Source organism: Podarcis pityusensis, assembly GCF_964106645.2.
Source record: "Podarcis pityusensis genome assembly, chromosome: 13".
NCBI classification, from domain to species: domain Eukaryota; kingdom Metazoa; phylum Chordata; class Lepidosauria; order Squamata; family Lacertidae; genus Podarcis; species Podarcis pityusensis.
Genome location: NC_138038.1, coordinates 4,886,773 through 4,902,439, shown reverse-complemented (window position 1 = coordinate 4,902,439; position 15,667 = coordinate 4,886,773). Strand labels below are relative to the sequence as shown.

Below are 15,667 nucleotides of genomic sequence, written 5' to 3'. Positions count from 1 at the left end.
ATGGGGACTACTGTGACAGCATTCCAGCCAAACCATGGTGGAAGATCTTAGGTATTATCCAGACAAGGTTAACCAGGGTGGGTGGGTGAGGAACTGAATTTTAACTTTTGGATTCAGGAGCAGAATGTACTTTAAGTAGACAACAGCCTATAAATACTATTGTGAACAGATACCTTCAACTTGATTTGCAGGATCGTCTACTTAAATGACTGACACAATAAAATATTTATACTGGGACACTGGGTCTGTAAAAGCCCATATTGGCGTTTTGATATGTACAACATTAAGTGAGCAGATTAGTAACAAAAAAGTATTTATATGATTTATCTCACATGCAAATGCTGGGTGATGTTTTGGAAGAGCAAGATGTAGCAAAGTGATGCCAAAACTCCTATAACAGCCCAAAATGGGAGGCTTGCAAGGAAAACTGTGGTTCACATCAGGAGGTGAACAGCACAAAACCCACTTGTAGAGCCAAATTACTATTCACGGAATGGAGATATGAACTGTATCTGATAGTATGAATTAAGGCTAGTGCTTACTATACAATTTGGTTGATGACAGCTTTCAGACAAAAGTAGAGATAAATGTCACAATCTATTATTTGAGTTTTGTTTTGTTTTCTAAGTAAATGCTATTTAACACAAGCCTTCGTGTTAACAGGTCTTTTAATTGTTTTACTCTTGAGCGATTTCTCTCCTTCCTTCTTCTATAAGTCTACAGGTTTAACTGACATACCATGTTTCAAGTACAAATACATTTATGTACAATGGATGTACCCTAGCCACTTCGGATAGTTTGGAAGAAATATGGCCTGGAGAAGTTTTTAATATTGTACCTACCCTAAAAGAATTTGCTGCCACAGCTGCAATAGTTAGGCCTGTGCAGAGATTGTTTGAGGCCTGGGAAAGAAGTCTTGTTAGAATAAACTCAAGTAAAAAAGCATCTGTGCCCTGGTGGGGGCAAGTGTACCTGGTTCCTCACGCTGCATGGGCCTGGCAGTAGTGCATGTTATAAAAAACCCATTACACTAATTAGCTATAGGCCTATACTAATAATGCCATTATTTCAAAAAGTGAAAATCCAGACACAAAAGTTGGTGAGCTTTTTTGCTGAAAAAGTAAGTTTTTGAGCTATTCTTAAGGAAATTTGCCAAAATCTGCGCTTCCGACATAGGTTGTCATATGTCCGGATTTTCCCGGAAATTTTAGCAATTTCTGCCTGGGGCGCTGTTACAGATGGCCGAATCCCGGCTACGTCCAGGAAATTCTGGACGTATGGCAACCCTACTGTACACCAACCCAAATGAAATGGAGATGGCAAAGATCGTTTACCCCATTTAGGGTGGGCAATGGTTGCAGCCTGGCCTGGCTCCTTGCGGGGGGGGGCAGCCCCTCACCCTTTGTGGCTGGTCATTTGGTTTTGACTCACCTGGCCTCAGGGGGTAACAGGATTGACTGCCAAATTTTTAATTTGAATTGGCCAATAGAGGCCGGGCGCTTTGACAGCAGACCAGAGGAAGCACAACTTCATTCTAGTTCGGTGCTGTAGAATATAGGCTGGCTGCCCTGAGCCAGCAGCCTAGTTGGCAGCAGCAGTTGAGAGTACGCATCCATCGCTTGGGGCAGGTGTGCAGGGAGCACCCCCAAGGTGGGTGGGGGGCGGAGGGAGCCCATTGGGCCTCACCAACTCTCCTCCACTCCGTCCCCCGGTTAGGTCTCACCTGAGAGCAGGGCTGCAGCTGGGTGCATGCTGGAGCCAGGCTCTGGTGGGAGCCTGTTTTGGGGGTGCCTGGTAGTACCCCCTCCCCAAAATGTGTGCAGGGCGATGGCCCCTCAGCCCCCCCATGCTACGCCAGTGCACCCATCCTCCCTACAAGCGGGTCAGCGGGCACTATGTCTGAAAGACCTTGCAGTGGATATAAATGGCTGCCATATTCAGGGCTGGGAAGGAATTTGCTTGCAAACAAATTGGGCCTGTTTGGGGTTTTTGCCTTCATTGTAGCCATTGACACAACTTCTGATGTATAAGGCAATGGGTTGTATCTTCAATCTATTCCTGGGAAGGGGGCGAGGGTTGGTGCCTCACCTCCGCCCACACTTGAGCTGATGCAATATGTCAGGGTACCCTCCAAAGGCGTCTGGGTGGAAGATTCTGTCCTGAAGCCGAAAAGAGGAGCAGATGGGCCTAGACTTTTCAATGGAGACCTGGTGGAGGGGCAGCTTAGCTGACCTGCATCTTGAAGTGACCCTTAACCCAGGCATGACTCTGTTCAAACATCGCCTTCAGTCAGGAGGCTGATTTAGGATACAAACCCACTGTCTAAGCCAGCCTTTCTCAACCTGTGGGTCCCCAGATGTTGTTGAACTACAACTCCCATCACCCCTAGCTAGCAAAGTCAGAGCTCAGGGATGATGGGAGTTGTAGTCCAACAACATCTGGGGACCCACAGGTTGAGAACCACTGGAAGCCAAAGCCTACCTACATCTGTGACAAATAAAGTTGTGGCCATTTTCAATTCTATAACGTTGTTGTGTCATTTTCTGGGCACCACAGTTCAAGAAGGACATTGACAAACTGGAACGTGTCCAGAGGAGGGCAACCAAAATGGTCAAAGGCCTGGAAACGATGCCTTATGAGGAACGGCTAAGAGAGCTGGGCATGTTTAGCCTGGAGAAGAGGAGGTTAAGGGGTGATATGATAGCCATGTTCAAATATATAAAAGGATGTCACAGAGAGGAGGGAGAAAGGTTGTTTTCTGCTGCTCCAGAGAAGCGGACACGGAGCAATGGATCCAAACTACAAGAAAGAAGATTCCACCTAAACATTAGGAAGAACTTCCTGACAGTAAGAGCTGTTTGACAGTGGAATTTGCTGCCAAGAAGTGTGGTGGAGTCTCCTTCTTTGGAGGTCTTTAAGCAGAGGCTTGACAACCATATGTCAGGAGTGCTCTGATGGTGTTTCCTGCTTGGCAGGGGGTTGGACTCGATGGCCCTTGTGGTCTCTTCCAACTCTAGGATTCTATGATTCTATGATTCCTTCCTGTTTACTGCCCTTCCTGTCCAAGGGGTACTGGTTCCTGAAGAATGGCCTGATGCAACTGATGAGAAGCAAATGCTGAATGAGCCATAAAGACTCCAGACATAGGCAACATTCTCAAAATAGAAAACTCTAATGATGAATATCATGACCTTTTCTGTATGTGGCTGTGTAAGATTCCTGTATGTGGCTCTTTATGGCACTTAGTATTTAGAAGAATGAATAGATTACAGTGGTACCTCGGGTTACATACGCTTCAGGTTACAGACTCCGCTAACCCAGCAATAGTGCTTCAGGTTAAGAACTTTGCTTCAGGATGAGAACAGAAATCGTGCACCGGCGGTGGGGCAGCAGCAGGAGGCCCCATTAGCTAAAGTGGTGCTTCAGGTTAAGAACGGACCTCCAGAACAAATTATGTACTTAACCTGAGGTACCACTGTATAATATCTCATTTTTATTATACTTATAGTCAAGCAACATAATATATCAGCACAGTTTAATTCATTTGTGTGTTGCTCATTGAAAACAGATTTTAGCAGTGATCACTTAGCAGTGATGTCTGTGTTAGGCCTTAGCCTAGCAGGTTTTCAAGAGGGGGCCTGTTAACCCGTAGAACCAGGTAAACACACATTAGAGCAGCCATGATGGTTCAACATGGATGACTCTGTGCCATCTCTGTACAAGCTATTTGGAACTTTGTTCTAGGTTCCCGTCTGCTTGCAAAACCTTGGCATCCTGAAGCATAAGAGCAGCAGAAAAACAGCTATGAGGCCAAACAAAAATGAAAGCATAATATTTTGGCAAGGTGGTGCAGGAGTAGGTCCAAGTGCCCTGTGTGGAGGACTGCTGATGAAACCAGGCTCCCAGTTTCTCTCCCCCCCCCCCAGGCAGATTATGGTAATTCATGGTCTACTTCTAGGGTTGCTACCTAAACCTTAAAATACAGAATCGCGTATTGATTTAATCCCATATTTGAAGTCATCATCAAAAATGTGTGGGCTGAGTGTGGGTCTGGTTGGGGTTGGGGGAGAGCGAGAGTTTGCATGGGTGGGAGAGTGAGAGCGAGTGGTGCGCGTGGCGTCACGGGTGAGGCAGCGAGGAAGGGCAAGATTGGAAGGAAAAGAAATCACTGAGTGCAGTGTCTGGAGCACAGCAGAGCAGCTAAAACGCGCCACATTGAGGCACCTGCACCTCAAACCTCTTCCTTGTGTGGCAACAGGTGGTGGTGGGCTGGCTCAAATTCTCACTCTTCAGTTGCTTTGCATGTTGAATGCCCAACAGCCTCAAATTATTTCCCTTCCAGCCTTGCCTGGCTGCTCCTCGCCATTCACAGGTGGCTCAGAGCATGTGGCCCGCCTCCCCCCTTTTTCCTTTCTTCCACTTACGTGCCACGCAGCCTTTCCCTGGCCTTGCTGCAACTGTGGGAAAGGTGACTGCAAGCTAACTAGCCCAGGGCAGCAACATTGGAAGGCATTCTGCGGCCTGCTTCTTTTTACTTCTCTTTGTATTGATGAAATTTATTTGTGTTTATGAAATCTATTTAAGAAAATGAGATTTATGCAGCTCTTAAAACAGGGTAGACACCAGCTCATGAGGGATAATGCTATTTGCTCAAAGGAATCTGCAGTCCTTTTTAAGGCTCAGGGCTTATCCACACTTATTGATTGATTGAATTTATATACCGTCCTATACCTGGAGGTTTTACCCACCTCTTTACAGGCAGGTGTCTGCACGTTAATGCTCTGGGTGTGGGGGTATGGTTGTTTTCTTCTGCCCTGAGCTCTCCCCATGAAAACCCACTCTTTAATTTCTTAAAATAATAATAACAATCAAATTCAATGAATAATAATGTGTTTGTGGGAGGGGGGTTACTGGTTTGTTTATTATGATGGTGATGATGTATTTTGTGTTCTCATTTTGTATTTCTATGTTGTGAACTGCCCTCCAATCTTCAGATGGAGGGCAGTATACAAACTTTTTTCTTCACCATCAACATCGTAATTTGAAGCTGAATCAGAGCAAATGTCAATTAGGGTTTTCTGCAGATGAACTTTTGCTCCAATTGAGCTTTCAAGAGCAGCTTTTTGCAGGGAAAGCTCCAGAGAAAAAAGACACAAAGTTATAAGCCATGGACCATGCTTGGAAAGAGAAGGTAGAAGGAAAGTGTGTCTAAGCCCTCGGTGTGTTTGTTGTTGCAGCAACACTCAAATCTGTCTTTCCATCCAGGTGCTACCTGGAGCTATCCTGGGGTGTTACTTATCTTGCTTCTTTGCCTTTTGGGCTCTGACCTCTGCTTTTTTCAACTTCTGTTATCTTGGTTACTATCTGCTTTGTCTAACCTTGCCTGGGGGAACCTGACCTTTCCTTAACCAGACTTTGCTTCCTGAACTTTCCAGATGCTAATAGAATATGATGCAGACTCTTTGCCTAGCACAAGACCGCATTTGCGCTAGAACCCCTGGCTGGGTCAGAATAGCAAGTAACTATACATGTACACTAGGGACACAGGTGGCGCTGTGGGTTAAACCACAGAGCCTAGGACTTGCCGATCAGAAGGTCGGTGGTTCGAATCCCCGCGACACGGTGAGCTCCTGTTGCTCGGTCCCTGTTCCTGCCCACCTAGCAGTTCGAAAGCACCTCAAAGTGCAAGTAGATAAATAGGTACTGCTCCGGCGGGAAGGTAAACGGCGTTTCCGTGCGCTGCTCTGGTTTGCCAGAAGCGGCTTAGTCATGTTGGCCACATGACCCGGACGCTCTATGCCGGCTCTCTCGGCCAATAAAGCAAGATAAGCGCCGCAACCCCAGAGTCAGTCATGACTGGACCTAATGGTCAGGGGTCCCTTTACCTTTTACATGTACACTAAAAGTAAGTTGCATTCATTCCCCACCCAGAAGTGTAACTTCTAGAAACTCTGTGGAGGTTGAACTTAGCTTTTTCTCAGTGGCAAAAGGGGTACTTGAATTTCATCCTTCTGTAGCTGCACTTTTCTCATTAAGCAAATCACCACCAGTGCATCTTTGAATGCGCTAGGTAATGCTGCTCTGAGGACGGTTTAGTTTAGTGCAGCGATGGGGAATATCTGCCCTGTGGGTGTAATGAGGCCTGGCAGGGATTCTAATTTGGCCCACAAGTCTGTTTTCACCAAACTATGCCCACCTGCCCCACACCTGATGCCGGTGTGCAGTAGGTAAAGGTGCTATTGCAAAGGATTATTCAGTAGTTTGAAGTGTGCTCCAGATTGTTCCTTGGCAAGTAGTGCTGCTTGGTGCCGACAGCAAGTCCCTTTGAAGTTGGTATCATAATGACAATAGGTGATTGAAAGGTGGGCTGACCTACCCACCTGTCCATATGGCTTGCAGGTGAGGTCACAAGTTGTATCCAGTTCCCCACCACTGGTTCACTTCCTTCTTTAAATATGAATTGACTTTGGGTTATATATAGACCACCACTGACTCTGACCAACAGGCAGGTGTTTTTCATAACCCTGCCACCAGTGAATGACAGAATCTTTGACCTCCTAAAGACAAGAGCCCACACACCTAGGAGTAAGCCCCATTTAAAGCCACATCTGTGTGAACATGCATAGGGGACTCAATATGTGTGTTATCTCAACCAGGTGACATGGGAATCATCCCTCAGCCTGGTCCTGGGAAGCATAGCCCCAAGAAAGTGAACTGAGGGATCATCCACACTTCCATTTGCCCTGATGCCTTCCCCCAGGAAAACCTGTGCTTCAGCACTGAACTGGAACAAACAGCAACCAGATTTTCCATGGATTGCCATTTGTTCCAATTTAGTGTGAAAGAATGGATTTTCCAAAGGAAACTGGCAGGAGAAAGGCAAAACAGCCCGGACCCATGCCTAGAAGGAGATGAGGAACTATATCACCTTTAGAAGACATCTGAAGGCAGTCCTCTATTGGGAAGGTTTTTAATGTGTAATGTTTTATTATGTTTTTATATATGTTGGAACCCAGACAGATGGGGCAACCCAGACAGATGGGCAGGGTACAAATAAATTATTATTATTAGCATTAGCAGGGGACAAGTGGAAAACTACTCGGGCCTGTGCTGTCTAAGCACAGGGCAAGCAAAAGTGTGGACGAACCCTGAGTTGCGTTTCAACACCAGAGTTCAGTTTAACCATATATCTCAGAAAGCGTTTAGACTTCCTTTGAAGAACAATTATTCTTAACAATAAACTTAAAAGGTTAAAGCTATTGGAAAAATGCTGGGGAGGTAATGTATAATAGTGTACAGATAGCATTGATTTCAAGATTTGTTATCCTGTCATAAACATACGATAACTAAATAGTACAGTGGGCCACATTTCCAAGCCAAATGTGTGCGCTATAAACTTGTTTTAACTTGTTTAGGCATTTCTCACCCATGTGAATGCTTGTGTGTATTTGGCACACGGAGAAATGATTCCAAGGTGCAAGTGGTTCTGCAAAAAGGACTAATTATTCAATCCAGCACAATGTATTACATGATAAAAAAAAAGTTCCAACACCTACAGCCTTTTCTATGCATAATACAGCTCTGGCTGTGAACATCATTTCATCTCATAAAACACACGCTTAACCATTAGCTTGAGTAAAAAATACATGCTGATCAACATTCATGATCAATTTTTGCTGTTTCCAAAACACCTGCAATTCTGTTAACTAGGAGCTGATTTAAAAAAAACAAACCCAACCCCCCCCCCCACATAAGAATGCAATACTCTTGAAGGGAATATAAAAACAAAATTGTGGAATCAGATTTACCATGACACAAACAGTGGTTTAAAATAATTTGATACATACTAAACAGTATATAGTGTACTTATAGAATCACAACAAAGTAGTTAAAGACAGCAATAGTATGAAAAGTAGAGAAAATATGAATGTTTTTAAATGTGCCTTATGTATTCCTATAGGGACGCGGGTGGCGCTGTGAGTAAAACCTCAGCGCCTAGGACTTGCCGATTGCATGGTCGGCGGTTCGAATCCCCGCGGTGGGGTGCGCTCCCGTCGTTCGGTCCCAGCGCCTGCCAACCTAGCAGTTCGAAAGCACCCCCGGGTGCAAGTAGATAAATAGGGACCGCTTACCAGCGGGAAGGTAAACGGCGTTCCGTGTGCTGCGCTGGCTCGCCAGATGCAGCTTGTCACGCTGGCCACGTGACCCGGAAGTGTCTGCGGACAGCGCTGGCTCCCGGCCTATAGAGCGAGATGAGCGCACAACCCTAGAGTCTGGCAAGACTGGCCCGTACGGGCAGGGGTACCTTTACCTTTACCTTTTATGTATTCCTATTACATCTGATAGACCCTTAAGAGTGCATACTTGTCTAGTCAGAATAAAATCTTCATTCTCAATGGCCTATTCACGAGAAGCGTGTATGGCATTGCAATCCTTTGCACTCTTACCTGGGAGTAAGTATCATTACTTTTCACAGACATGTATAAAATTGCACCGCACGCTGCTTACAGGGAAAGCAACAAAAAGCACCTTGTATTTTAACACCAAGTACACCTGTTTAGGCAGATGTTACAGGACCATAGAAGTAAAGAAAATGTTCTGTATATTTAAAAAAGTGTTGTCCTACAAACCAGGGCTGAGGAACCTTCGGCCTGTGAGACAAATTTGGCACGCTAGGCCTCTCCATTTGGCCCACTGACATGACGTCAGGTGTATCAAATCACATGATGGTGGTGACAGGTGATGGACGGATGGCTGGCTCCACCCACCAGTCAAATTCAGCCTGCAAGCCCAGCCCTGCCAAAGATCTGGCCCATGAAGCCAAAAAGTCTCCTCTGCTCTATAACTAAAATGGGTGGGAAATGAGGAGTTACACCAACAATGTGTTTTCAACAAAATGTTGCATATATGAAAAAGTTGAACCCCTCTATTGTGGGTGAGGTCTGGCTCTCCAGATGGCGTTGGACTCCATCTCCCATCAGCTTCGGACAGTGTGGTCAGGGATGATGGGAGTTGTTGTCTAACAAGATCTGCAGGGCTAAATGGTCCTCATCCCAAATCTAAATAAAACAAAATACTAGACTCAAAGAAGCAATACAAATACTGGATTATTTTGAATCAACATAACATATTGAGCAAGAATTTCTTTTCACTACTGAAGAAAATTTATCTCACAAAGGTGAGATATTTCTATTTGTTCAACGAAGAAGGAGGAAAAGTCAGAAAGATGCCAATGAAGAAGGAGAAAAAGTCAGAAAGATGCCATTCACACACCATTTTTTCCTCAGTGTGGGAAAAGGGAACATAAAAAGAATGAAGGCAGAAAGGCAACGAGGTTCAGAGGTATGAAGATCATAGGAAGAGGCAAGCTATGTCAGACGGGCTTGGAACGTGAAGGGAATGATGCACAACAATAAACTGTTGGGGAGGGAAAACAAATAATATAATTAATGACTGAGCAAAATATTTTAGGCTGCAATCTTACCTGAAGTGAGTCCCATTAAGCTCAATGGGGCTTAGTTCTTAGTAGACATGTATAGGATTAAATATCCAACACATTCCTTTATGACTGCTGCCAGCATGAGCAAAATTAATGCAGTTTTTGTAAATAGAATTGCAACTGTTCTAACGTACAGGTGGCCCACTTTGGTATTCTCAGTAGCCACCCTACTCAATAGACCTCTGGTTTTGAAACTATGAAATCACTGCCCTCAAAAAAGAACGTGCATCTTGAATGGGAGATAGAAATATTAACCTCAGGTCCCTGCAATAGGGAGTTATTTCAGCAACTGGGGTGAGTTGCGGAGAGATCAGCATTAGCAGAAGTGAGGATGGCTCTTTATTAACTTTTAAAAATTGGCTGCCATCAACAGCAGAGAGATCCTTTCTCATCAGTACAGCCACTATTTCGTTTTCCCTCAGAATGACCTCGACACTAGGAACGCATAGATCAGTATAGGTCAGGTCTCTATCACATGTGTGCATTCAGTCATATGTGCGTTCCATCCAGTTTCTGCATTTATTTGCCATTGTTTTAAAATTTTGCACAAACTTTGTATTTGAATAATATTTAATCACAAAAATATAACTAAATGTGTATTATTTCATTGTACACATTTCCAAACCTATTTTATCCTCAAATACACATCTTGGTAGAATCATTGAGGTGCATCACAAAATTTGGACAAGTAAAAAATGTGAAGGGTAAGCACATCTTCTGTAATGCTTCTTTTGTAAATTGCTTAGGTTTTTAAAAATGAAATTGTGGTAGACAAGTAAATGAAACAGTCTCCTTGGCCCAACAGCTTCTAGGACAGTAAGCAAGGAAGCTTTTCAGAATTTGCTTTCCCTATATATTGTAAACCGCTCTATCATCCTTGGATGAAGGGCAGCATAGAAATTTCATAAAGAAATAAAGTAAATTCTAACCTGCAGAGTTTTTTGAAAGGTGCAGGCCATCCATGTCAGAATTCATAGATATTAAATTCCTCAGGCATTGATACTGGACATAGTGTCATTCTGGGGCAGTGTGGCAGGAAATGGGGGCTCCTATTTCCTCCCACAGTGCCCCAGAACACTACATCCAGAGCCATTGTAGAGGAAATGAAATGGTGGCTTGGCTCCTAGCAGGAGCGCTCTGCTGTTGTCATTGCCTGCGGCAGTATCAAAATACAGTTTTAAAAGTTAGAAAACATCACTGTTGTTACTAACTGTATGTCTCCTTGCCGTCCTACCCAGTTTCTGAGATTGAATCCCCCTCTCAAATAACCACGTGGGAATCAAGCAGCAAATCTGGACTTGCAACTCTATGATTCTATGAAATTTGGGGGGGGGGGGGGATTTCAATGCAATTTCGTACAATGCATTGCATTCAGCCACAGGGAAGTGAAGGGTGTTTTCTATTAAGCACTTAGTTCATGAATGGTGATAGCATTTTTTATTGCTCCCCCTATACAAAAAGCTCCCTGCATATAATAAACCAATGCATTAGATCAGGCATGACCAAACTTGGCCCTCCAGCTGTTTTGGGACTACAATTCCCATCATCCCAGATCACTGGTCCTGTTAGCTAGGGATGATGGGAGTTGTAGTTCCAAAACAGCTTGGAGAGCTAAGTTTGGCCATGCCTGCATTAGATGGTTGGGAATCTTTGGGGCTTGGGACAGATTACTCCAGTGGAAAGCTATTGAAGGTTGCATTCCCCAAAACTGTCAGGGCCAGACATGCATACAATCATACATGCAATTGCACGCAACTCTTCCTTATTCAGTGCCCTGGTTTATCAGCGGATCAGCTTTCAGGGGAGGGTGTTTTCATCCTCATTATGATGCTGGGCTTGGGATGGGGACAAAAATCAGGCCCACTCTTCAGACGATCAACATCCATCATCGGGAGACCAGGGACAGCACATTTCTATCTGGTGTGTGGTGGGCCCACAGAGAGTGTGGCTGGGGCAAGGGCGTGGCTGAGGAAGAGGGCTGGATGTGGAGGACTGTCAGGCCACATTACGCCAGCAGCCTAGAAGTTCCCCATCCCTGCATTAGAGGGACATGTTTAGTACGAGTCCATCTGGTGAACCAGAGCAAATCAGAGAGTATGCAAGCCTAAGGTCCACTCCCGATCTCACCCCAATGGCCAAGTACTAGATGAACAGGCTTATATTTCAAAACATTTCATGATGGCATAATATATTGTTATCTACGCATACAAGCACCACACAGAATTCAATGCAATATTCTGACGACACTCCTATGCGCACTTGTCTTGCAGTAAGTTTCCCTGATCTCAATTGGACTTACTGATGAATAGATTATAGTATTGCAACCAGGTAAGTAATTCGCACAAACACAATGGAAACTTACTCTCCAGTAAATATGTTCTGATGAGGATGTTAACTCATTAAAATTTCTGCAAACCATGCATGTGACAAATCATTCTTTTAAGGCTGACACAGAATGAAAGTTCAACCAATCTCAAAATAACATAATAGAGAAAAGCAGATTAATAAAATAAAGACAAAGACATCCATGGATCAGTAATGTTAGAAATGCACACAATACATATATATGTATGCTTAGTGGTCCAAAAGGATAGATCATTTAAGGAGAATAAATAGGTCAAAGCACAAAACGGCAAGCAAGCACACTGCAACGCTATAGGCTGCACAGCTATTTTGCAACATACCATATGATTTGAATAATCAGCAAATAGTTTGCATAATATGTATATCAGGCCATTCCTATCTGCAGGACTGAGATATGGCAGTCCTAAGATATCTCCCCAGCAAGCAACATTTTAAAAAAAAAACCTCAAGAGGCAAGTTCTAGATACTGAAAGAATTCCAGTGACAAGTTCTTAAGTTAGATATTTAACAACTGCCAATTTATCTATTTAACACAGCTTTGGAAAGCGACAGTTTTTATTATAAACACACATACAGAAACGCTGCTGGTGCTTCTGAATCAGAGGTCTACTTGGGACAATATTTGGTGGGGAAACTTCACAGAAACAATTCTAGCATAATGAGTCTTCTATTGTGACACTTTATTAACATCTGTGGATCAATTCTGTAAGACACACTTTATGGAAAACACCTCCCACCCCCCAAATCAAAGTCCTTTCTACCTCAAATAGCCCTTTGACATAGACCTAATTCTCACTTAGGAACACCTTTAAGAGTTCAGGTGAAAGCTCACAGGGCAGCCTTTTCCCTGCAGATGTTTGGGGCTACAGCTTCTATCAGCATCAGCCAAGATTGCCAACAGTCAGGGATTATGGGAGCTGCATCCCAAAATATACGGAAGGCATCAGGCTGGGGAAGGCTTTGCATTTGCAAAGTACTTAAAAAGCAACAACTGAATTCAGTATTTTATGAATCACACAATGGAACTCTGTTAATGACCGCTCCCCACATTAAACAGGGGGGGGGGCGCCCTTTGCGTGGTTGCGTGCAGCCCCTGGACCCTATACGGCCCCATTAGCACAGGCTTGGCTTCGCCTTCCCCAGGTGGGATACCTGGAGGTCTCCGCCTACCTCAGCCAGTTGCCCAATCCCCCCTGGGGAGGCGTTGCCAAGGTGACCAGGCCAGGTAGGGGGAGGGACCCTGCCCACACGATAGGGGAAGGATCTTACCTGGGAATCTTCAGTTGGCTCCAGAGCTTCTCCCACCCTACCCACCCTCAGTTAAGCCTTCTTTTACAGATTAACCTTTTCTTCACAGGTACGTGGGCGCTGCTGCGTCAAGGTCGCTGTTGAAGGGCCAGAAAGGAATTCTCCTGCATTGGCAGGTTTGCCTTTCCCGTAGCAAAACGTCACAACTTTGGCGGTATCAGGCCTTGGGCGGAATCCTTTAGTCTATCTTCCCTTCCTCTTTGCGGCGGCGATACCAGGATTCCCCATTAAAGGGGTTTTTGAGGGGAGGCTTTGACCATATGCCTAGAGGTTGTCAGTGCTCTCCCCTGCGACAGCGGCGTAACGGGGGGTGGGCTCTCTCTGCTTGAACATATGTTCTCCAGAGCCAGCCCATCCCCCCCACACTGGATAACCCTGATTTTCCCCAGATCCCTGGCGGAGGACTGGGAGGGATAAACACCCAATGCCTGAGCCAAGATCTACCCACATCCGAAATATAATAAAGTTGTGGCCAATTTTAATCCCATAGCACGTTGTCTTGAATCGTTATTCCACATTGGGGGCCCGCCCAGGGTTTGGGGGACTCCGCCTGTCCACGCAATGACCACGTTTATATTTTGTATTTTCACGATGTATGAAATGTAAAAGTGCAGAAAGGGGATTGGGTGGCAGCTGACAGGAAGCGGCTGGTTCCATGGCTTTGCTACATCACAATGTAAGAAGACAACCCTCAGGCCACTTGGCACTGGGACAGAGGTCTGGGCTAAGAGACTGAACTGGAATGGGAATTCTTTCTCTTCACTAGACAATAACCTAAGAACCTGTCCCGGGCATCAGCCTTCCCACATATGGTTGTTTCCCTCAATTATCCCTAAATGATTTCTTTACATGGACAAAGAGGTATTTGCCAGAAGGCTTAGAAAGAAATTTTACCTGGGACCATGACTGGCAGCTAGGAATACCAAGTCGCTGTTCTTTTTATTTTGTCTGAACTGAGCATTGCTGTTTTGCAATAGGAGGTTGGTTCCTTCCCACCAATTTCAGGGTGGGGTGTGTCTGAATGTAATATTGTCACTATGCCATACATGTACTGATATACCGATATACTGTTTTATTGTGTTTATGTTTTGAAAATAAAATATTGTAAAGAAAAAAACTGCACCACAAAATTCATATACATGCACATTTTGGATGGCTGTGTTTTGAATCTTGTATTTTATTTTATTTTTGGAAAGTGAGGCTATGATAAATTTGGCTTTAAATGCAAACTGAATCAAATTTGTCCCCTATCCCTAACCTTAGCAAACACTAGCTTTTCCTTGAACTTGCTCTCCATATCTGGTTGGGTCCATTAGGTCACTGACTCTGGAACTTGGGTGTTAGGCTGGGGGAGAATCAGAGGTAGGCTCTTCAAACCCCCCATCCCCCTTAAGTGGCCTTGGATGGAAGGGCTCAGGTCCCAGTTTTGTTACTGTGACAGAAATGTGGCCCCCACCAGTGCTGTCTCAAGTCAGCCTTCCTTCTTGCCCTGTCAGCAGATGGGTAGTCAGTAATATTGGGGGTCCCCTGTCCACGCAGTCCCAAATTGTCTGTAATAAAGAGGCAGGCTGCTTTAACCCAGACAATGGTTAGTTTTTATTATCTTTTCCCCTCCAATCTTGCTCCATCCCTGACTGCAGATGCAAATATACTCACAAAACTTCTATTAAAAAACAGACAAAATTAACTGAAAAAACTGTGGATTTTGTTCTTCATTATTACTTTTTTAGCATTTAAAAATGCCGTCTCCCCTCCCCCCAACACAGTTTTATACCTATGATAAGTCAGGTGCTTTTTGAAAAAGGCAGAGCTGTAGACTGTAAGTACTAGACAGATACGAGAATAAATGTGGGCTATTTAATATTATAACTCAAAAAAGTATTTTTGTGGAAAATGGGCTACAATGTTTGTTGAAAGCGAGGAAAACAACAACAACGCTATGTTGAAACGAGAGGAAACAACAAGAAAACCCTAAATAAATAAATAAAAACTTTATAAAAAAAGAAACAAAAAACAAATAATGAATCTCATTTTAGTATCCAAACGCATGAAGTAAGATCATGATTGTTATCAGTAAAGAGTTGACATTCTTGAAACAAATATATTAGTCAAATTAATATAATGCATTGTGCATTTTTTTAAAAAGGAGACAGAGTGGAGAGGAAAACACATGTATGACTGGAAAGAGAACAGAGGAAAGTCTGGAAAAAGCCCCTCCCCCCCCCCGCCCCGCCACAGAAGTTAAGAAAATGAAATATGCAATTATTCAAACATACGTTTAGGTACCAGCTTGGGTGGGTCTGTAACATCGGCTTCACTGTACAATACGGTTGGATCCATAGTATCTCTGTCAGGAGGAGGGTATGGTGGGGGTGGGGGGATCACTAACTGGGGTGGGCCACGTGGGTTGCCTCTAGGAGGCTTTTGTGGCACATGCCGTCCATTACCTACAGGGGAATCAATTGGAATTTACTAGTTACTTTGATCATCAAGTCA

General features: G+C 44.3%; 1 protein-coding gene across 13 annotated transcripts in view; it reads right to left on the bottom strand.

The window, feature by feature from the left end:
• COBL (cordon-bleu WH2 repeat protein) overlaps positions 1-15,667 on the bottom strand; it is a 96,508-nt gene that overhangs the window by 20,022 nt on the left and 60,819 nt on the right. For 12 of the 13 annotated variants that reach the window (XM_080976492.1, XM_080976485.1, XM_080976491.1 and 9 more), the window contains one exon: positions 15,448-15,618. The exons of the other annotated variant lie outside the window; for it this stretch is intronic. In XM_080976492.1, coding sequence (XP_080832618.1) covers positions 15,448-15,618 — 171 coding nt within the window. The remainder of the gene's footprint in view (positions 1-15,447; positions 15,619-15,667) is intronic. 13 annotated transcript variants of the gene reach the window in all.